Source organism: Dermacentor albipictus, chromosome 6 (assembly GCF_038994185.2).
Source record: "Dermacentor albipictus isolate Rhodes 1998 colony chromosome 6, USDA_Dalb.pri_finalv2, whole genome shotgun sequence".
Classification (NCBI taxonomy): domain Eukaryota; kingdom Metazoa; phylum Arthropoda; class Arachnida; order Ixodida; family Ixodidae; genus Dermacentor; species Dermacentor albipictus.
The window spans coordinates 63,299,554-63,322,851 of NC_091826.1; the positions used below are offsets into that span (position 1 = coordinate 63,299,554).

At 45.4% G+C, this 23,298-nt stretch overlaps 1 protein-coding gene across 1 annotated transcript in view; it reads left to right on the top strand.

The window, feature by feature from the left end:
* The first annotated feature begins 2,726 nt into the window (after nt 1–2,726).
* The window catches only part of LOC135912311 (prolyl 4-hydroxylase subunit alpha-2-like), a 49,661-nt gene continuing 29,089 nt past the window's right edge, over nt 2,727–23,298 (top strand). Inside the window, exons 1-6 of the mRNA XM_065444701.2 lie at nt 2,727–2,984; nt 6,304–6,482; nt 13,281–13,445; nt 14,308–14,468; nt 17,758–17,803; nt 21,437–21,525. Of these exons, the coding sequence (XP_065300773.2) occupies nt 2,788–2,984; nt 6,304–6,482; nt 13,281–13,445; nt 14,308–14,468; nt 17,758–17,803; nt 21,437–21,525 (837 nt within the window). The 5' untranslated portion in view covers nt 2,727–2,787. The remainder of the gene's footprint in view (nt 2,985–6,303; nt 6,483–13,280; nt 13,446–14,307; nt 14,469–17,757; nt 17,804–21,436; nt 21,526–23,298) is intronic.

The following is a 23,298-nucleotide window of genomic DNA, read 5'->3' on the forward strand; positions in this document are numbered from 1 at the left end:
ATTCAAAGTGATCAATCACACGCTGTAGGAATGAAGACAGGCAAGTGATGCTAACAATGTCAGCAGGAAGGCCGTTCCAGTCTTTAGCTGCTCGAGGAATGAACGAGGCGGAAAAATGAGTGGTTCGGGCACGTGGCCGTGCCACTTGCTGCGGATGACTGGTGCGGTGAGAGATGCGTGCTGCAGGAACGATGTATGGCGCATGATGAAGGGTACTGAAAAAGAACTTGTGATAGAGCTCAAGACTAGCAATGCGTCGGCGATTAGATAGTAATGTTAGTCCGGATTGTGTTTTAAGTGCGGAAATACTGACATCATATGAATATTGTGAGTGAATGAACCTAGTAGCGCGGTTCTGAACAGATTCAAGTGAGGTGATAAGATATGTTTGGTGCGGGCTCCAGATGGCAGATGCATATTCAAGTTTTGCCCGAACAAGGGACTTGTAGGCAAGCAGTTTTACGTTTTGAGGTGCCTAGCGGAGATTACGTTTTAAAAAACCTAGTGTTTTATTAGCAGATGATATGATATTAGAAATATGTTTATGCCAGGATAGATCATTGCATACAGTGACACCTAGATATTTATAGGACTCTGCTAGTTCGAGAGGCATGCTTCTAATTTGGTAGGGAAATACCAGGGGATGACTGCTACGAGTGAAAGACATAACTTTACATTTTTGTACATTTAGTTTCATTAACCAATCGTCACACCATGTTAGTATGTTGGTGAGGTCTTTCTGCAGGGTTGTTTGATTGCTGGTGTTACGTACAGTTCGATAAATGACACAATCATCGGCGAACATTCGGATATTACAGGACGCATGTGAAGGTAAGTCATTAATATATATTAAAAATAATAGGGGGCCAAGAACCGATCCTTGAGGGACGCCTGATGTGACTGGCACAGGGTTAGATAGGTGATTATTTATAATGACAGATTGGGAGCGGTTGCTAAGAAATTCAATGATCCAATTCAAAACATCAGGATGCAAATTAAGTCTTGTAAGTTTCAATATTAGACGTTGATGAGGAACTTTATCGAAGGCCTTAGAGAAATCCAGGAAAATTGCGTCAGTCTGTATGTTACTGTCAAGGTTAGTGTGAACATCGTGCAGGAAAATGGCCAGCTGTGTTTCACAGGAGAAACCTTTGCGGAATCCGTGCTGGGCGGGATGGAAAAAGTGATTCAAGTCAAGAAAATTCATGATAAGAGTGTAGATGACATGTTCCATGATTTTGCAGGGGACGCTTGTTAGGGAGATGGGGCGGTAGTTAAGAGGCGAGTTTCTGTTACCTGATTTGTGAACTGGAACGACCTTCCCAATTTTCCAGTCATCTGGAATGAAACCTGAAGAAAGAGACTGGGCAAATATCAAGGACAAATAGGCTGCAGAAATAAGCTTCGTGTTTTTTAAAATTTTTGGGTTAATCTCGTCTATGCCGGAAGATGATGAACACTTGATTTTGTCAATGATCGCACAAATACCGTCTGCATTGAAAGCAATGGCTGGCATTGACGAGTTCATACTAAGCGATGATGAAATGGGAGGCGCATTAGATTCGTTAGTGAACACAGAAGCAAAGGCCGAATTGAACACTTCGGCGCAATCGAAATCATTGATAATTTCGTTCGATTCGTTAGTTATCTTAATAGTGCGCGTTTCGCTATCGTTTATAACTCTCCAAAATTGCCTCGGGTTATTGATTAATAGGTTTGGTAGATCATTGTGATAAAATGAGTGTTTAGCGTGACGCAGTGCGTCGACGTAGCTCTGTTCGGCTTCATAATATTTATCCCATGCGCATGGGCGTCCTCTCTGTTTGGCGGCGCGATACAGACGCTTCTTTTTGTTTTCTAGGCGTTTTAAGGCCTTTGTGAACCATGGTTTTTGCTGACAAGAACGAAAGGTGACTTTAGGAATGAATTTATGTGCAAGATCACTTAGTTTGTTTTTGAAGCGCGTCCAATTGCTGATAACGGAATGGTCTTGAAAAGTAGATTCGAATATAGCAAAGTCATAGCAAAGTGAGCTAAAACCGGAGAAACTGTATGTCGGATATACCAGAAGCAATGTTAACCTTTAATCACGGCAGCAGACTCTAAATAAAAGTACATGAAATGTACCTTCAACATTACGGTGAGTTCCTACACGGCTTGACGGCTATTGGCATTGACGTCAACAGTCGTCGTGGAGTGGGTTCTACAAGAATCTACTTTTAGGCAAGGCTTTCTATCTCTCTTCCTTCACTTCGCGTGTGCTAGCGTCTTCTCTTGCATAATGGGCGACTACCGGAGATAGTGCAAGCCCTGGCAGCTCGAGGCGGCAGTTGTAGTACACGCAATCGCAGACGCAAGCCCCAAGACAAACATATCTTCATTGTCACGCCATCATTCCATCGCCTTCATTTCATCATCGACACGAGCAGCGTTCCTCACTGTAAAGAAAAGAAGCTTCGCTTAAACCGATTCCCCTATTTCATTTGGGATAAGCATAAATTGTACAAGAGCCAACTTGAGAGATGTTCACCTTATTCACATGTATAGAGATTGTCTTCTGCGCACTTACTAGTACCATTTGTTCAAACAATGGACTTTTACCTTTGACACTCTTATGAGAGCGCTTCGCAAAAACAACGGACAATAAAAAGGCACTTCGTCGCTAGGCACTACGTTCTATAGAGACTAAAAATAAGGCCTTTTTGCGAAAGAACGACTCCTTTTTTTTCAACCCGGCATTCCCTCCCCGTCGCTGCTTCGTAGCTTAACCGTCCTTCGGCAACGGTGATGCGCTGCCGGCTTCTGCTCGCGACTTTTTCGACGCTCTGGCTCACTTCCCTGCTCAACCCCGATGCGGTCAGCGCAGCCAACGTCTTCTCGTCGGTGGTGCACATGAAGGAGCTGATGTCCCTAGAGCGAAGGCTCGTTTCCAAGGTCGACGACTTCCTACACCGCATGGAAACGAAGCTGGATCACCTGCGCAGGTGAGGAATTGCCAGCGTACCTCACTATGTGCACTTACCTAGTTACTCAAGCTCGTGATCTATATAGGCGTTCTCTTCGAGCGTTTTTTTTTGTAGCTTTATACTTACTTTCTTGAAACCGAACATTATTTAAAGAATAGAGATGTCCCCTATTAGATGACGACACAAGCAAGAGTGACGAATTTCACTGCTTATTGAGGACGCGGAACTGCTGAAACTCGTAAACAAAATGTGAGCCCTCGTGGACGTCCGCTCGTATTTCTTACGCTTCATCAAAAGAGTTTGCCTTTATCATCGATCGCGAATCTGACTCGGCCTTTGAGCCCGTTCCTTCCACAAATGGTGAAGAATTCACAAAGCTTTTCGACCGCAACTGGTCTTTGTCATTGGCTGGCAGCCATTACTAATATATGTCCAGCAACAGGACTAGCGGGATTTTGTTCATACCAACAACCGTAGCATAAGAGCTGTTAGAACGCAATGTTTAGGTGCCCGTTCCTGTGACCAGCGTCGGCTTCCTCGGCGTAACCAAGCCAACGTGCACAGCGAAGGATGGAAAAGGGAGCGCGGAGGGCAGCGCAGTTAAGGAGATTCTTAAAGAAGGGAGGTGAAAGTGGGGTGAAGTGCAGCGCGGTAACTGTCTTTCAGTAGAGGACACCTCAACCGCGCTGCACAGGGGTAGGGAGGGGATGAGCGTAGTTGAAGTACTTTCTCGACTTCGTGGAAAGGTAATTAGGTCCCCTTTAAGGCATCCATTACTGCTACAACTAAACCACGATTTAAAGAACTCGAAGGAACCCAAAGATATATCATTAAATTGAGAACTTCGGCAAATAGACAACCGCTAAACCCCTCTTGCAGTTAACATTTATAATAATCAAGAGAAAGACAAGTGAAAACTTTGCCAGAGTGGGTATAGTCAGCAGAAAGAGTAATCAGCTGTCATAAAAAGTGGACGTTTCCAACACAGATTTGAACTCTGCTGGGACAGAGCGCCTGGATCCAGTTGGAAGAGCCGACGTTGAGCTTGCGATGTTCAGCTAAGCCGGATTGAAGCGCGTACTCCAAGTTGACGTTTTGTGTGGACACTCCTGCGGACGCCATGCGCCCATAGCACACGTATATATAATGCTGCATTATAACAAAGTCACATGCCATCTACCTCTTCTTTTCCCTGTCTCTCCCTCCTACCCCGATAAACAGTGGTAGCAGAGACAAGCTCTCGCGGTCGACCTTTCATCCTTTCTCTTTATGAAACCAGCTCCTCCGGCAACGGGAAGCGTCGTAAGAGAACGGGCCCGTCTGGAACCGCCATGCTAATGCTTTTCATGTAGAACAACGTGGATCACCTTCAAGCTATATTGAACATAACGCGTTTACCGCGATTTATTTCTTTAACCTTTCTTTGCCGGTTTATTTCTTTAAGAATCAGATGTATGCGTTAAGAGACAAAGCCGGCAATATCATAACTAATATGGATGATATAGTTAAAGTGGTTGAGGACTTCTACAGAGATTTATACAGTACCAGTGGCACCCACGACGATAATGGAAGCGAAAATAGTCTAGAGGAATTCGAAATCCCAAAGGTAACGCCGGAAGAAGTAAAGAAAGCCTTAGGAGATATGCAAAGGGGGAAGGCAGCTGGGGAGGATAAGGTAACAGCAGATTTGTTGAAGGATGGTGGGCAGATTGTTCTAGAGAAACTGGCCACCCTGTATACGCAATGCCTCATGACCTCGAGCGTACCGGAATCTTGGAAGAACGCTAACGTAATCCTAATCCATAAGAAAGGGGACGCCAAAGACTTGAAAATTATAGACCGATCAGCTTACTGTCCGTTGCCTACAAAGTATTTACTAAGGTAATTGCAAATAGAATCAGGAACACCTTAGACTTCTGTCAACCAAAGGACCAGGCAGGATTCCGTAAAGCCTACTCAACAATAGATCATATTCACACTATCAATCAGGTGATAGAGAAATGTGCGGAATATAACCAACCCTTATATATAGCTTTCATTGATTACGAGAAAGCGTTTGATTATGTCGAAACCTCAGCAGTCATGGAGGCATTACGGAATCAGGGTGTAGACGAGCCGTATGTAAGAATACTGAAAGATATCTATAGCGGCTCCACAGCCACCGTAGTCCTCCATAAAGAAAGCAACAAATTCCCAATAAAGAAAGGCGTCAGACAGGGAGATACGATCTCTCCAATGCTATTCACAGCGTGTTTACAGGAGGTATTCAGAGACCTGGATTGGGAAGAATTGGGGATAAAAGTTAACGGAGAATACCTTAGTAACTTGCGATTCGCTGATGATATTGCCTTGCTTAGTAACTCAGGGGACCAATTGCAATGCATGCTCACTGACCTGGAGAGGCAAAGCAGAAGAGTGGGTTTAAAAATTAATCTGCAGAAAACTAAAATAATGTTTAACAGTCTCGGAAGAGAACAGCAATTTACAATAGGCAGCGAGGCACTGGAAGTAGTAAGGGAATACATCTACTTAGGGCAGGTAGTGACGGCAGATCCGGATCATGAGACAGAAATAATCAGAAGAATAAGAATGGGCTGGGGTGCGTTTGGCAGGCATTCTCAGATCATGAACAGCAGGTTGCCATTATCCCTCAAGAGGAAAGTGTATAATAGCTGCGTCTTACCAGTACTCACCTACGGGGCAGAAACCTGGAGGCTTACGAAAAGGGTTCTACTCAAATTGAGGACGACGCAACGAGCTATGGAAAGAAGAATGATAGGTGTAACGTTAAGGGATAAGAAAAAAGCAGATTGGGTGAGGGAGCAAACGCGAGTTAATGACATCTTAGTTGAAATCAAGAAAAAGAAATGGGCATGGGCAGGACATGTAATGAGGAGGGAGGATAACCGATGGTCATTAAGGGTTACGGACTGGATCCCAAGGGAAGGGAAGCGTAGCAGGGGGCGGCAGAAAGTTAGGTGGGCGGATGAGATTAAGAAGTTTGCAGGGACGGCATGGCCACAATTAGTACATGACCGGGGTTGTTGGAGAAGTATGGGAGAGGCCTTTGCCCTGCAGTGGGCGTAACCAGGCTGATGATGATGATGATGATGATGATGATGATGATTTCTTTAACCTTTGTTTCCTATCCAGAAACTTTGTTAGACAGGGCCGACGTTGAGTTCACACCGGTGATTCGATGTGTTCATGCCCTTAGTTTCCACGAATATTTGTCGGTGGATTTCGAACGGCACTTTGTTAAACCGAAACTTTCGTAAAATTTGATTTGTTCAATCTATAGATATGAGCGTACTGCACTATTCTCTATCCACTGCAGCTTTCTGAACGACTACTATGAGATGAAGGCGTTAAAAGACCGGCAGTTGACATCCTCTTCGGCCAAGCATCAGAACAACAGCCGCACGGCCAGCCACATCGACGCGTACACCACCACAAAGCGCTTGTCGGTCGAGTGGAATGAGATCGTGCACCACTTCAGGGTGCCCGACTGGATGGGTGAGTATTCGATATATTAACGTGATAGCGTTAAGAGCGAGCAGAGCGAGTGTCGGAGGAAATCCGGCGTCCCGCGTCGACGTCGTATCGGCAAAAGGTTTTTGAACCAGCCATACCCAGGCCCTCCATTTGAATCAAGAAATTTACGTAACTACTTGAATTTTCAAGCGAAATTACGTGACAAAATGATAAACAACGACTTGCGCAGAACTAAGAGATACGGCAACTCCTCCAACTTTAGCGGCCCGCTGATACTTTTTACGTATCATATAATTGTACATGCAATACCAAGTTCTCATAGTTAAACAAAAGATGTTTTTGGGTAATAATAAAGCTAAAAGAGCTTTTTACGTGCTGTTTTAGTAGAAAATGGGTCATTGTAACAGACGGAACGGGGCTTGCCTCGCTCTCCGAGAACGATGCCAATCAGAAGTCACAATATACCGCCATTCCCATGCATACCACAGCTCAGCAGCGCCAGATCTCCCTCTAGGTAATGTGGTGAGAAACTCTATGTTTCCGCTATTGTTCCATTGGTTGACGTCCATCGTGGGAGGCCCAAGCATTTTCGCAATGCTTGAGCTTGAATGCTCTCCGGCGTGCGCACACACCAAAGTTACATGCTTGAGAGCGCCGGAATGCTGTACCGTATATACTCTAACGAATAGCGCTTGGTACTGTTGGACTAATGATGTCTCCGCGAAGCCCCATCTTATCCCTGGAACGGTGCGAAGGACATGAACAAAAATCCTCAGCTTTAGTTTCAGTGAGGCGAAGTGTCTTGACCAAGATAGTCACCGGTCTATCACTACGCCAACGAATCTGTGGTGTGTTAATTCAGGTATCGCAGTTCCGTTAATAATTAGGTATACCTTGTCATCCTTTTACGCGTAAATGCAATCAGAAAGGATGTTTCTGTTGAGAGCTGGAGGCCTTGACGCCGCAGGTACATTTATCTATCATTTTCACTGACCTAGGCATATGTCGTCCGTAAATACAATAATCTCCAACGTGTTAGGAAGTTCAGATTCAAAGCCAATCAATCTAACATTGAAAAGAGTTATTGAGAAGCAGAGCGATATGCTCAAAGCCGTGCAGGACACTTAGATTTCATGAAAACACCTTCGATAGTTTGCAAGGAGTTGTCGGGCATTCTGCTCGCGCTTCTGCGAGAATCTGAACAGATCGATTCATAGTGATGCATGTTCACGACAAATAAAAAGAGACACTCAGGCGGTCCGAGTGTCTGCCCAGACAGCCAGGCAAATCCCGCTGGTAGCGAACTTCTTAACAAAATCGCCACCGAAAGCATATAAAAAGCCCATTTCCAACTCGGTTATCCAACGTCTGCAAGATGTTGCACAACACATGTTAATCATATTAAAAGAATCTACCATGGGCAGAATGACCTTCGTTTTCGCGACAAGCTACACCTTTAATATACTGGGGGGAAATGTTTTGTGCACAAGCGGGAGGAATGTTTTCGATCAACCACAACAACAACAACAACAACAAAAAAGAAAAGAACGTACACGTACTAGGTTGGGGAAACAGGTGCATACACATGGCCACCGGCTCCGCAACAGTGCGGCATACAAGAAAGCGGACGTGCCACCCCACTTGATTTACAAGATTTTAATGGCACGAAACGCCATTTGCGATTGTGTCCTCGACATCACCAGCACTACGCATGAGCCACGGGCATCGTCCCTTCACTCCATGGACGAATGTGCGGAGATTGATGCACAATGAAGCACTATACTCTAGTCCGAGACGTGCGTATATAGAAGCGTTGAAACGATGTGGTTGACAATTAAGTAGTGATGAAGCGTATATCTTTCTATACGTTAATGCGTAACGACAGCGTAATTCGCGAGATGAACTCGGGCATACCTGCTTCGGTAACGTCATTGCCCAAGCGCCTCATATTTGCCTCTATAGCAAAAAAATTATAAACATGAGCAAGAAAACGCCTTAATCCGGTGATTCGGTGACTGAAGGCCTAAGGCAAACTGAGTGATCCAAAGAAATGTCATTGGCCACAGCATTCGTGGGGCACTTCATGACCACACAAGAACCCGAGGCGTGATAAAGTACAGCGTATTGGTAAAAGACCGCTGTTATTTATACCGTGCATGAATGCTTCTGATTCCGTTAACGAAAAGCGGCAACTTCGGTGAGCAGACTTGGAATTACGCCCCAGGTAGGAATAAAAAAAGTACTTTTATTCCCGCAAGGTTGCCCTGTCAGATGTTTTAGCACTCATTTAAAATATATGAATCTTCTGTCGCGAAAGCTTAAAGCAGTCTAGAATGTGCTGCGTGGGTGTAGTCCATGTTATTCTTCTGTCCGTGTGCGTGTCAGCACAACTATTTCTCTAACAACAAGCCCGCATTGCTTCTCTTAGAGAGACAACGCTTTGCATCTACGTTCTGCCCATCAATGCTATCTGCACTCAAGCGAAAAAGTTTATGTATTCAACAAGGAAGGTTATGTGTCATGAAGGAGGGAGAGAAAACCATCTGCGTTTTATATTGATAGCAAACGGTGACCGATCATATTCTCGTATAGGGAGAATTGCTGGGAAGATCATGTAACGCGTAGGGCAGATAGTTGGCGGTCTATTATAGTTACCAGATGCGCGCCTTGGGCAGAGAAGCGCAGTGTTGGACGGCAAAGAACTAGGTGATCTGATGAAATTAGGACATTAGCATGCACAAAATGGGGGGCCAGCTATCGCACGACCGGTATAATTGTAGATCGCTCGGAGAGAACTTCGCCCTGCAGTTGTCATAAATAGGCTGCTAATAATGATGATTGAGCAAGAAAAACTTACATACGTTTGAGAATAAATTTTCGATTCCCAGCGCCTCAGTGTTACTTTGGCACTTCGCACTATACAATGGTCACAGGATGAGTTAATATTTCCCGCCGAAAGCAGATGTTCTAAAAAGCTTGTATTCCGCTTCTTCTTGTTCTTTTTTTGCAAGAATATGATGCAGACGCACTCCACGCGAACATTATTGGGAAAGAGCGCAGCGCCCGGTACGGGAAGGCGCGGTCTTTGTCTTTGTTTCCCTCGTGCTCTGTGATGACGTGAGCTGCTTCGAGCGCCGCCGCACAAAGTCGTTCGCTTGATCGATGGTTTGCATTGTGTGAAAATTTTCCATTTGAATACAAACCCAGTTCTAGTGCTGTACACCATCCACTGCTTTTCTCTTGACGTCATGATGGCACTGAACGTCTCAAATTTCGGAGCCTCACCTCGGCCACCCTTGCCTCCGTGGAGCCGGACGGGTGTTTCAACATTCAATAGCTGATTGTTATCTCTCTCTCTCTCTTTCTCTGTTACGCATGTCGCTTCATAATTAGGCCTGCTTTCTGTGAAAAGGGGAACGAGAGGGGCTCGGTTATTATTATTTTTTTGTTAGACTAAACCACATAAAGCTAACAGACAATGAAATCAAGGGAAACTACCAGAGGTTTTATTTGAAATGTAGATAAGGAAAGATGCACATGGATGAATGAGCAAGTTGCCGCCGGTGAGACGCGAACGAACAACCTACGCTGCCATGCCAATGAGTGACGCTTGCTCACACTCGCATGATGACATCTTGCGTACATGCACAAATAGCCAAGTAGACGGCAGAATATCCTGCCCTGGAGATAAATTGTTAACAGCATCGTGCGCGCAATGCAGAGCACGTGGGAATGCAGATAACCGTAAAGGCGGCCTCAAATGCCCTCCTCCCGACAAGACTCTCAGCTAGCATAAATTGACCACGTGGCGGCTCTTACAGACTCGTATCTTTCTTACACCTTCCCCTGCATCAACACGTCTACCCCGATGCCTTCACACCGAGCTGCAAAACATGTCACGCGCCACACGCAGATCTCGACCCCATTATTTGGGTATGCCCCGCAGCACCACACAACATCGAACACGGCAACAATCCTTCATTTGGAATCACCACACCCGACCAGTGGGATGCCATGCTGCTCAGTGAATGCTTGGAGGATCAAATCTGGGTAGTCCGGCTGCCCGACGACGTCGCCTATTAACACTCAAGGTCTGGCCGCCGCCTGAGGAAGGGAGGCTCCGGTGGGGCTAGTCTCCCAGCGCTCCGCCTCCCTTAAGCCTAGCAAGGACTTTCAATAACGTTTTCTCTCTCTGTCTCGGCAACACATAAAATGTAGCAATTCGTGTTGCTAGCAGTCTCAGCTAGGAATTCCGCATTGTGAAATCATCCCGGGAAAACTTCTAATTGACCTTACAGTGATACTGCGGGACTCCTTTCAGAGTGGTGACACAAGCCGCTATTCAGACCTTTTAGGTTTAATTTCGTTAGAAATACCACCGGTGATTTTCTTTCCTCATCTTGAGCCGGATGATCGATTTGATAACTGCCCTGATGCCGTGCTTCGAAAGGATTCTATTGCATGGATGTTATTCATTTATTGTCATCTTTCAGCAACGAGTGGTCGATAATGACGATAACGAATAAATGGCGCCATGTTAGCAAATGGCTCAAAGCAAAAAAGAAAAGGAGATGAAACGTATCGTTGCGTAATTGAAGTATCAATCATTACGTTGATGAAAAGCAGCGCTGGGCCGGTCGCTTACGTTTGCTCTCATCACGCGCTGGGTGCAATAGCAGGCATAGAGAATGAGAGAGAAACAGTCTTCACTGGATGCCGGAGATGTTTCCCTGGCCGTACGCCTCGCACACTTTACTCCGGGTGACCAGGGTCACATATGAAACTACGCTTTAGTATGCAGTAAATATGCAGCCTATGCAAGGGCACACATCAGCAGTAACAAGTAACTTAAGTGTCTGAGAAAGGTTACGAATGCCTTCGTTGCGCGCAAACCAATAGTATCAGTGCTGACTTGAGGTCTAAGTATACAAAGCGTGACTCTAAATAGCTACCGCGCAAATTTGAGGTCGATTTTGAGCAGCCCCTGAGGCCGCACAGCAGGTACAGACGCATAAAACATGACTTCAGACATCAAAAACGTGGAACACACGGTGCTGATAACAACACGGTAATTGCATGCATTTTGAGTAATTATGTTAAACCGCACGTGCACGCATGCTTAACCTTAGTCCCATTCCGTTGTGGTGTCCCCATAAGTCTACACGATTTGTTCTAGAGCGCTGTTCTTAGGTGCGCGTCACTGCGGCGAGAGTCGGCGTCCCCCGGTGTAACCTAGCGAACGAGCACAGCGAAGGATGAAAGAGCGAACGCGGAGCGCAGCGGACCGTGAAAGATAAAACTTCTTAAACTTCGTAAAGTAGCGACGCGCTTTGAAGAATGCCGCCTCATCCTCGCGCGCTCCGGCCGACGGCGCGTCGCTATTGGTCTAATAGCATCACGTGGGCCCTCGCACCTGCTTCGTTTGTTCACATTTGTGCTTCAGCGCCATTTTCGCCTCAGAAGAACGCCGCCTCCTCCTCGCGCGCTCTGGCCGAGGCCGACGCCACGTCGCTATTGGCCTAATAGCATCACGTGGGCGCTCGCGCCGGCTTCGTTTGTTTACAGTCATGCTGCAGCGCCATTTTCGCTCGCGCGGTGTAGGCGGCGTGACGTCGAAGAGGGAACGTGATAGAGAGGAGAAATAAGGAAGGAGCGAAGAGGAGGAGGCTACTTTACGAAGTTTAAGGGGCTTTAGTGAAAGACGGCGATAACGAAAAGAGTGCGAGGAGGAAGTGGAGGAGGCGGCCATGACGAAAGCTAGGGAAGAAAAGCGTAGTGTCGCGCAAGGCGTGCTCCGCGGCGTCGACGGTTACGAGATTGCGCCAGAGTAGCGCGCATCGTCTGAGGCCCGATGACCGGTACTGATGGCATATATGGATGACGGTACTGACGGTACTTGTTCACCGATGACGGTACTGATGGCATATATGGAAACAAAGCGCTGCATGAGCGAGGGTCCGTCTGTGGTAGCTGCTGTATATCACGCCCACGCGTCACCCACGCGCTGCGTCTCGTGATCTCCCGATTAGCGAGGCCGTCGTTCCTCACTTGGCTCCGTTTGCGACGCGCCGCGTGAGAGAGATTGTACGCGCCAGTCAATATATCGCGAAATGATAAGAAAAAGACGTACAGAGCTGCGCCCATATTTCGAATTAGGAAGTATCGTAATTATGGGTGAACTTTGTCATTTTTTCCTAATGGTGGAAAGAAAACAAACAATAGCAGAGATTGAGATTCTGGCAAATTTTTAAGCCTCTGTGTACTGAATGTGGGTCGGCTTTACTTCAATGTCTTAACTAGTGCTACACACGAGCTCTGCGCTGAAGGCACGGAGGTCGTGCCTTCGGATGACGAGAAGTTCGGTGTTTCCCTCAGAAATGGTGAAAGAAAAAGTTTTTTTCTTTCCTTTTTGTAAAGCCTGCAGCCAATATGTGCGCAACATGTGCATGTGCACTGCACCAGTCATTGAACTATTTCTATCTAAAAAAAAAAAAAACTCAACATGTGTGTGGCTGTACAATGAGCCGATCTATCATTAGTCCTTAATTATTAAAGCTCAGCAGAATATGCACCAAGCGCCTTCCTATTTCCTAAAGTGTCTCTAAAAAGTGAGCAGTCTTTCAGAATGACATCATGCAACTTCCTCACATTTATCTCCAGTTCCGCATAATAACTCACGACTCAAGGGGGGTTGATGCCGTGCCTGTGTTACTCGTCCGTTTCCGAACTTTCCCCGAAGTATGTGCGCTTTGACGCAATGCAGCAAGCGTTAGAGTTCACGTGCTTGACTGGCCGCGTTTCGTGACTCTCTAATGGCAGAGATCGAGAAGCTGATGCTGGAGTCCAACGACACGCTCCCGCGTCCGAGCGACCTGCTCGACGCCGGCGAGGCGCTCATCCTCCTCCAGAAGACGTACCACCTCGACCCCACCGACATGGCCAAGGGAGTCATCATGGGCCACAAGGCGATGGCGCAGTTGACAGGTACGCGTGCCATAAACTAGCATCTCGGTTTCGCTAACCATTTGCTGGGTTCCTGCAGTTCAGGTGGTTGAGATTGTTTTAACACAATTTGTTCTTCAGAACAGGTCAACCTTTAAAATTGCGATTAACAATTCATTGTTAGAGCACTCCTCTCTATAATACCCTCGGGTCCTGAGAGTATGAAAATTAATAAATAAATAAATAAATAAATAAATAAATAAATAAATAACTAAATAAATAAACCATTCTTCCGTAAGGAAATGTTCTCGTTGGGATACAAAACTCCTAATTGGAGGCGTGCCCGAGCTAACATAATTCTGTTATGCAGCATACTTTTTGCAACTTTTGTGCACATTAAATTTTGCATAGTTTTGACAGCACAGTTTAGATTTCTTTTGGTTCCCATTGGAGAGAGCACATGCATAGCAAATGTATAGAAAATATCAAGGACTGACAGTGCTTAGCTAAGTTTCATGGAACAATTATACTCAAGATATAAAGAAAGTAACAGAATTCAGGAGGGGATTAAAAACCAGAGTACGCAACGCTCAACTTTTCATTGCTTCATCATAGGAAGGAAAACAGGGCGATTAGCTTCAAACTCAGCAGCATCTCTCTGATAATTTCTTTTTCTCTTGACCAGAATATATAACTTCTCCAGCGAATGTTTAAAAATCGCCCTTTCTTACAGTATGTTATTTTAAAGGGTCAAGGTGTGGAGGCGGTGAGGCCTGTGCGAAACACCAAATCAAATGAGCAGGTAGCATCCATGCAAGTTGACGCAATAAATGTGCTTCAACAGTGTACGCGCAGGTTATGTTACCCAATGCGTTGCCTTCGCCTTTTCGCCCCCGATGCGCAGCAAGAGACTGTGTGTACTTCGGCCAGCTGCTGTACAGCAAGTCTGACTTCGAGGACGCCATCAAGTGGTTCGAAGAGGCGCTCACAAGGCTGAGCCTCGAGAAGCAGCCCTCCATCACGCCAGAGACGGTGCATTATTACCTCGCCAGCAGTGTCGAGAAGGTAGGCCAAGCTCAACACGTGACTGTGACTGTAATCGCAATCCCAAGGAACGTAACACCATTCCCTAGTGAAGGAACGTGTGGCAACACATAATTAATAATACATATAGGGATACTCACGCACAAAAAATATTCATCAGCCTTTCCACTCTGTGGAGAAGGACAAGCAGTGAACCTGTGGTGTGTTTTACCTCAATCGACGCACCTATGTGGTGCATGATTGAAGACGGTGCATGATTAAGTCGCCAGAAGTGTCGAGAAGGTAGGCCCCGCTCAACACGTGACTGTGCTAGCATTCTCAAGAGACGCCACTATCTCGTGAAGAAACATGTGGCAAAATTTGGGTAATCATAAATATAGGGATAAACACACACACACATTAAAAAAGCTATGTTCGAACGCGCATGAACCTCAAGTCAATAAAAGACAAAGTGTCTGTGAGCGAGTTGGGGTAGAGAATTGGGGGCGTTTCATCAGAGGCGCAGCGTTTTAACGACTGCATTTAAAAACGCTAGCTGTCAAGAGAGCAAAAATATGCGAGAACGTACCACTTAGCATGAGTGCGTCTACAATCGGTACCACTGGTACTAAAGCTATGCAGATCTATTTTCGGGTCATTTTCTGCCCGTGAAGTCTCCGGGATCAACCCACGAAAGAGATTAGAAACGTTCTCAGTATAGAACAGTAAGGGTAGTTCGCCAAGAAACGCTTTGTCTTTTAAAAATAACACCGTTTTCCATCAAACTGCTGTCTTAGATAAAGCATTTATTATTTTCTCGCGTAGAAAATTGCTCCCAGAAGGACACCCATGATATCATTCCATTTTCATTGTTCATTCCGTTCCATTAATTTTCTTTTCTAGAAATACGTTCGCCTGGTCGGTACAATCTGTCCAGAAAGAGATTAAGATGTTCCACTTATTTAAAATTATGTGTAGGGATGTTACGAGTGACACGCAGTAACAGTGGCAAGAAGTTCGACCAAGAGCCGATGTTGAAGGACATACATTGCACACAGATTCCACTTACTGTGAAGAACATTTCTGTAAATATGTTGCACTTAGTGCAACCTATGTGGTACGAAAAGACTACACGTAAGGGAAAGTGTGGAATGTGTAAACATTTGGTTAATATTGCGATGCATTTTGAGCCTCCGACACCGTTTCTGGCAGGCTTGTGGCCACTTTTGCTAACCTTGGAGTATTGATGTAATAACCACGCCGCAGAGAAGGGACATACTTTCTTATTTATCTTATTCCGACAGGTTGTTCTACGTCGCAACTGATTCTTATCAGGCGTTTGCGTGTGCTACGAACCTTGTGACTGGATTCATTTGTTTACAATGGCTTGTTCCTATCCTGCCACCTTACTGCACGCATGCATTCGTTTAGGACTTAGAAAAGTGTACATTTGTTTAAAGGGGCCTTGAACCACCTTCTGGGTTTGGTAAAATAAGATAGCCTGCGGGTAGCATACGCTGCTGCAAACATCTGTAACCCAAGTTTTGGTGTCGTACGCGGCGCGTGGAGATCACATGCGGATCGTGAAGCCACGTTTCTCTCAAACTCTCTCTTTTCAACACAAGGGACCGTGCTCTTGCAAAATAAATAAATAAATAAATAAATAAATAAATAAATAAATGCTTCTTATCTTAGATGATGCGTGACACGTGTGCCCGATAAAAAAGGTTGCTCGGCATGTTTCTCTACTATCCGTAGTCTAGATAATGCGAGTTGTAGCTCGGCCTTCGTGGCCTATGTTTGAACTCTGTTTACTTTCTTAAACTGCTGTAGCACACATTGTTTCACAGCTCTGTAACAAGCATAGCCTGTCCACCAGCATTAGCTGCGTTCATTTAGACCGCTCTTGACCCAACTAAGCTTTCCTAACATCCACATCACAGATCTTGAATTTTCGGGTTTTATGTGCCAAAACCGGGATTTTATTACGAGGTACGCCGTAGTGGGAGACTCCGGATTAATTTCGACCACCTGGTGATCTTTAACGTGCCCCCAAGGTACGGGATAAGAGCGTTTTTGCATTTTGCTCCCATCTAAATGCGGCCGCGGCGGCAGGGATTCGATCCAGCGACCTCTTGTTTAACAGCGCAACACCAAAGCCGCTAAGCCACCACTGCGGGTGAAGCAGATCTCTAGTTGGATGACACAGCAACACGCCTTATTTTACAAGTTTTTGATTTCACGGGTGTAATATGAAACAGAACGAAACATTTCATGTACAACCAAAGCAGGAAGGCTGTTTATATATCCTTGATGAGTTGTCACTTTGATTAATTGTTAATTGTGTAAATATTTTTGCGCTTATTCCGTCAGGTAGTTTTAGATTTTTCGCAAGCACAGTTAAGGGGCACCAACCACTGAGCATAAAAGGAATGGAGAAAGATATACGAACGAACCCCGAAGGGGGGGGGGGGGGAGGGAAAGAGATAAGAAGAAGGCAGGGAGGTTAACCAGAGTCACGTCCGGTTGGCTACCCTACACCGGGGGAATGGGAAAGGGGGAAAACAAAGATAACAGGGAGAGAGAGGAGGGAAGGAAATTGAGTATAAAAGCATGCAAGCCGGGCGTGGTGCGTTGCGTGCGCAAACGTCCCTTTGGGAACCCAAAAGCTGCTTGCGTACGCAAAATCTAAAGCTCTCAATTTTACTGTGTGAACAGCTAGCCACGTTCTTCTGGACAATGACTAGCGTTTTCTTTCTATTTATCGCTTTCTCCTCTGAAAGTGAGTGAACTAACCAACAGCGCGACGAACTTTCGCCTGGTCAGGTCACGTGTTATAAGAAACATAAGAAACAAATGGCTGCGGTAATGGACGGATTCAAAAGATAGTGGACGTATCTTAACTCCAGCGGGTTCCCAGTTTGCAACTGAGTATACAAAGTCCGTCGTCATCACTTAAAGCACCAGCACGTACGCGCGATCATTACTAGATCTTATTTAGGTGACTCACCACAAACCTGTTTGATTTTGTTTTTTATTTATTAATTTTTTGAGCACGAAGTCCAACGCGGGGTCCCACTCCACTAAAGCGACCTGTATGCGGTCGAATTACTTTCTGCGTTTTCTGTGCAAGTATTAGAAATGTACATTGCGTTCCTGTACAAAATTCTTTGAGAATAACCTGAAAAATCTGCCCGATGTGTGTATGAAATGATTTGAAGGCCACACGGAAACAATTGAGTGGATAGGTCTCTTTCGTTGACGCGTAAAACTACTCGCAGCGTAGATATTTAAACGCTGCCATCAGTCTGATATGTTCACTCTTGTCTAGCTGGAGCAACAACAGCGGCCGCAGGAAGAACAGCTGCCCAGCATGGGTAAGTGGAACCACTACGTGATCGTTTTATTGTTTGAAAATGAGCAACTGCAACACTGCTCACTGACGGAGATCTGTATTCGTCTTCGCTTTCCAGTTTGGTCGTCTGAAAGGCCTTGAATCAGGAACTGAACGGGATCAAATTTGCGAACGCAGTCGTATAGTGATTGAACTCGCCACTCGTAGCAAACTTATCTTTACTATAATAATCTTCATTAAATATATATTGCTGTAGCAGAGAGAGAGGGATAAAGTAGATGGCATTTCTTTCCACCTGAATCCGGTATTAACAAAACAGAACGAAAAAGAAATAAAGAACAGAACTGATTCCCATTTATACCACACAAGTCTGTCTTTGAACAAGAGTCTCTGAACAAGCAAACCGGCGTACTCGTTCAGAGAAACCGAAGAAATGTGCGCTTTAATATTAACGCAACCAGCTAGCGACAGCTAATTACCATACCACGTAACTCTTCAAATTTTAATGTTTTTGCCGGCGCTCTTCCGAAGATGTTCTTATCTCCTTCATATCTCCTCCCCCTCCCCCATTTCGTCCCCCACTCGCATATACTTGCACCATTGTCAAAACATATTTATGCCCGCGGTAGTTGCTATCTTCGAGAAGGGGCTCGCACGTGACCCGTAGTAAAACGCACACACGAAAAGTCGCAAACGACTGGACCCTTGCAAAAATGCCTATTAACATTATTTAGAGCTCCTACCAACCGTCTATTTACTTTACTGACAGTGTATTTACATTTACATTCTAGTTATATTTGTTCATACACTGCCAAAACACTTTCTTACTTTTGTAGAAATAATATTTAAATACACCGTTAAAAGACTGCCTTCTTTTGTATAAAGAAGATTTGTTCATACACCGTTAAAAGACTTCCTTCTTACTTTTGTATAAGGAACACCGTTAAAAGGCGTCCTATTTACTTTCGTATAAATAATATTTTAAATACACCGTTAACGTACCTTCTGCTAATTTTTCTCTTAATAACTACTTTAATACTTTGTTAAAAGGCTTGTTACTTTTGTGTAAAGATTGTTTTACTAGACATCAGGAAAATGATGTTTTTTCTGAAGGACATGTATCTTCAGTACGTCCACAGTTCGTATACTGGTTCGCGAAAAATATTTAGAATGGCAGGTAACTTGATAATTTTTCTAACACACTGTAATGTCAATGCATGACATGGTCAGGAATCAAGCTCTTTGTTTTAAATCAGAGTTCCAACCCAAATCGGTGGCGAATTGTTGACGAAGTTCTACTAAAATGTTTAAAGAAATATGTTCGTAAACTATTACAAATAATATTTTTAAAGGTTCTGCTGGACTAAGTAAGCCTGCGGTGATGTCAGTACACTTCGATAAAGTTAGCTTTCCGGCCACGGCGGCCGCATTTCGATGGGGGCGAAATGCGAAAACACCCGTGTGCTTAGATTTAGGTGCACGTTAAAGAACCCCAGGTGGTCAAAATTTCCGGATTCCCCCACTACGGCGTGCCTCATAATCAGAAAGTGGTTTTGGCACGTAAAACCCCAAATATTATAAAGTTAGCTTGCGTTATGCCAATTGACCAGTGTGACGATAGCGGAATATATACTATGCAGGCCGCGCACCAGTTACACAGCTTTATCCGGGCCTTAGGGCTTACAGCTAACTAACCCTGACGCCTTTTACCCTAACCTAACCTAACCTAACATGGACGAGACACAAAGCCAATAATCTTCGCGGCGTGACACCAGACAACCGCGTTCAACCGTGGTTGCTAAGGCGCTGTGCATTTATTTAACTGAAAGTGGACCACTCAAAAATGCTCCTGAAAAGTATCGGACACCCGCAAACGAAAATCCTGCCAAGAGCGAAGATACTGCACCGGGAGAGCAGGCCTGGCCTCTACTACGGCCCCTGTTGCTGCCCCGGGAAAATCAGCGATATCTTTTTATGAGGGTAGAGCGTGGTAAGGCGCAGCAAAGTTATAATCCGACATGGCGGACTCAGCACCAGCTTCGCATGCGCGAAAAAGTCTGTCCGACGTACCTTTAAACACAGCGATCACCAAATGGGGCGTCAGCGCCCGCTGCTTCACCGGTTTCACCGCACCGGCAGCCAGCGTCCGTGCGTAAACAAGCTTGACCCCCACTCCGTAATGCCGCCACGCCTAGGGAAAAACGCGTACAACACGCGAAAAAAAGCTTCTCTTTCGTAGTGCCTAGGCAGCGTCAGATATTCAAGGAGCAAAAGCCCCCAGACTTTCTCGCACCAGCTCTTACTCGCGCCTGCGCAGAAACGTGGAGCGCCTCGAGAATTGCCCCGCCCCGCTGTACTTTCTAGCAATTCTCAAAATCTTACCGGGCTCTACAGTAGCACGCTGCAAATGCAGTTCCAGGTGGCCGTTTGAGACGCTGTGTCATACTGCACTGCTTCTGGGATCGGTGCACAAAAAAGTGTCAGATACCCGGCAGGAAAAACCGGTTTAAGTTTACCAAGAATGCCTCGCATTTAAAACGCGGAAATAACATATCTGGAAAATAGCAACACCGACCCAACGACTCATACCTTTCTCGTGCCGGTTTGGTGCAGCGATTCTGACGCGATGCACCAATTTCACTGCACAGCGCAGGGAAGAACGGTCTTTCACTTGAGATGCCTCATCGATAAGTTGCAATGAAAGATAGCAGTCCCGGTAATAGAACGCAGCGCGTCGATGACTAGCTTCACAGATTTCTGTACAATTCCATTGACATGCGCATTGCATAATCGTAGATCGCTTGTTTAAGATACTGTACTTTTCAACCGGCAGGGCGTCCCCGCCTACAATTAGTGGTGGTGCAAAGGCCGGATGAATGCTCAATGGAATTAACGATGGATAATATATTCAACTTCGGAGAGTTTAAAAAGAAAGAGAAAATGGGCAATAGAATAAGGACAAGTTCGGTGCCGCCCAACTTCGAAAAGTAGGTTCGTACGATATCCACCCTATTCATAGTGTCAATGACTTGCAGATCCGCTCATAAGTCCATTCACAGGAATGACTCTGGCGCGTGAAGCGTACAAAAATTTGTTCTTCGATGTAACTTCGAAGGCTCTCCCGTCACGATGCTACGCAGTGGAAGGGGCAGGGAGAAACCCTAATAGAAGTCATCCCATAGGAGGGTTACACAAATAACTATATAGGTCATATACACAAACCTAGAAAGGGAACATGCGGTTTAGAACACAAAACAGACGTCAGCATTATTACTAAGCTATGGGCAAGCAGACTAACCTTCAAAAAATTTAGCACGGTTATTGAAAACCATCGAAATTGTATAACAAAATCGTCCTCACTAACATATGTCACGCGCATGCCATAGGAAAATATGAAAACTCAATGTGGTTCCCAGTAGGTTGACTATCATAGAGTACAATGCAAAATATCAAACAGCGATTTAGTGAGTGACAATGCGCAGTAAAAAAAAAGAATAAGAAGAAGAAGAACCGTGGTAAATCGCGAAAAGCAAAAGGGAACATGAGTGTTACGCGGTCCCGATAAACTGTCTGCTTGTGCTTTGAACCTATGCCATTCGTGTTGCTTCGTTTCCGGCGCGCATGCATTTCAACAATTAACAACCTTGCGTTGCAGTCCTGCCGAAGGTGCCCAGCGTTGATATGCCCTTCGCCGAAGGATACTTGGAGGCGTACAACGACCTCTGCCGCGGAGAAAAAATCCGGGTGAGTCGCTTAGAAACTTTCTTTTTGCGTGCGCATTTTTCTTTTCATGGTTTCCATTGCATTGCATGCAATGAGTTTTTCTTTCCGTGTGATCATCAATGTGTCATTACAACACTGAACTGACTCCGGCCGGAGCTGTATAAATTATTCGCGAAGTAAACATAATTAAAGGATTCGCGCCAGCCAATAATAAAGGCTACAGTTATCCATGACTGCCAGCACAAGCATCCCTAAAACTGCAGCGCTTACCTTTATACCAACGTGCAAGTCCAGAGGAAAGATAGACAGAATGGGAGAAGGGGCTGAGAATGGGTGGAACCGACGCAGTGGCGAAACTAGTGAATAACAGCCTTGCCACTTTTCGATAGCAGTTCCCATACAAGGAGTGGGACGGGGGAGGGAAGAGGCACAGGGTGGGGGGGGGGGGGTATGTAACGTGAGAAGGCAAGGAAACCCGACTACTATAGACATGCAGGACAGCGGCTGCGGCCAAACTCCATAAATTTAAGTTCAAAGTACGGCCCGGAACGTCACTGTTAGTTCTGAAAAATAAACAGCGTGCAAATATGACAAGCCGACAACTTGCGCACGGCATGCAGAAGCACAGCCGCATGAACTAAACGGCACCGTAGGGTCCAGGTGACACTACAGAAGCGGTCGCACGTCATATCAACATTCCTGCGCCCGCCGCGGTACCTTTGCGGCCGTGGTGTTGCTCGAGGTCGCGGATTTGACCAGACCGCGGCAGCACCATTTCGACGGAGGCAAAGTAAGAAAACGCTTGTGCGCTTAGATTTAGGGACACGTTAAAGGACACCATGGTGTCGAAATTAACCCAGAGCCCGCCACTACAACGTGCCTCATAAGCCACTGTGGTTTTGGAACGTATAGCACCATAATTCAATGAAAGTTTAATGCTTCTGCCACGACGCGATGTGCCACGTGAAGCAATGACAATGCTCAACCCTCCCAGATGTTACAAAGTATAGCCCACAGCGATGCCTCAAGCAGATACCCCTCCCTGTGTGTTCTGTGCACTACGCCGAAAACAGCAGCAATGCGCGCAAGGCAATGTTTAACATCAACTGAACAATCTCGTGTTGGAATTAATGTGGAAAAAAAATTAAACATTCGCCGTGACCATCATCGCTGGTTATAGTCAATCAAAGCAAACAGCACAGAAAGCGTTGCTTACATTGACCCTGAAAGTCCGTGGGATATGCATAATTCTTTTCATCATTTCCTCAGTATTCATATTTGTTGCGTCTTTCCTTTAGTGCGATCAGCGCCGTGTCATTTCCCCATTGAATACACTCCGACCGGAGCAATATCATCAATTCTCAAAGCAAAACGACATTAATGAAAGCCAATAAGAAAGGCTGGAAAGGATTTCGTCGGAATAAGCACGCTTTAGCAAGCGGGAGTGCGTTATGGACGCAAATGACGAAAACTAGAAACGCAGAGGAAAGAACTAGGGATGGCAATTGCTCAATGTATGGGAGTACACTTTTCAAATTTATGGTGGAACTTGTACAAAGGTAGTAAATGTTTCTGAAAGGATGCTCCGGTTATCTGCAACACTTTAATGGCAACTGCAATAGTACAATGTTTGAGGCAAATGCCATTCTTTCAAAGCACCAATTTCTACAACAGTCTCTTACAGCTGCTGAATGCACAGTTTAAACAAAGTAATATATGCGAATACAAATCTGTGCTTCTAGATGCCGTCTTTGTGAACGCCACGTGGTTTTTTACGGTGTAACTAACGGAGGA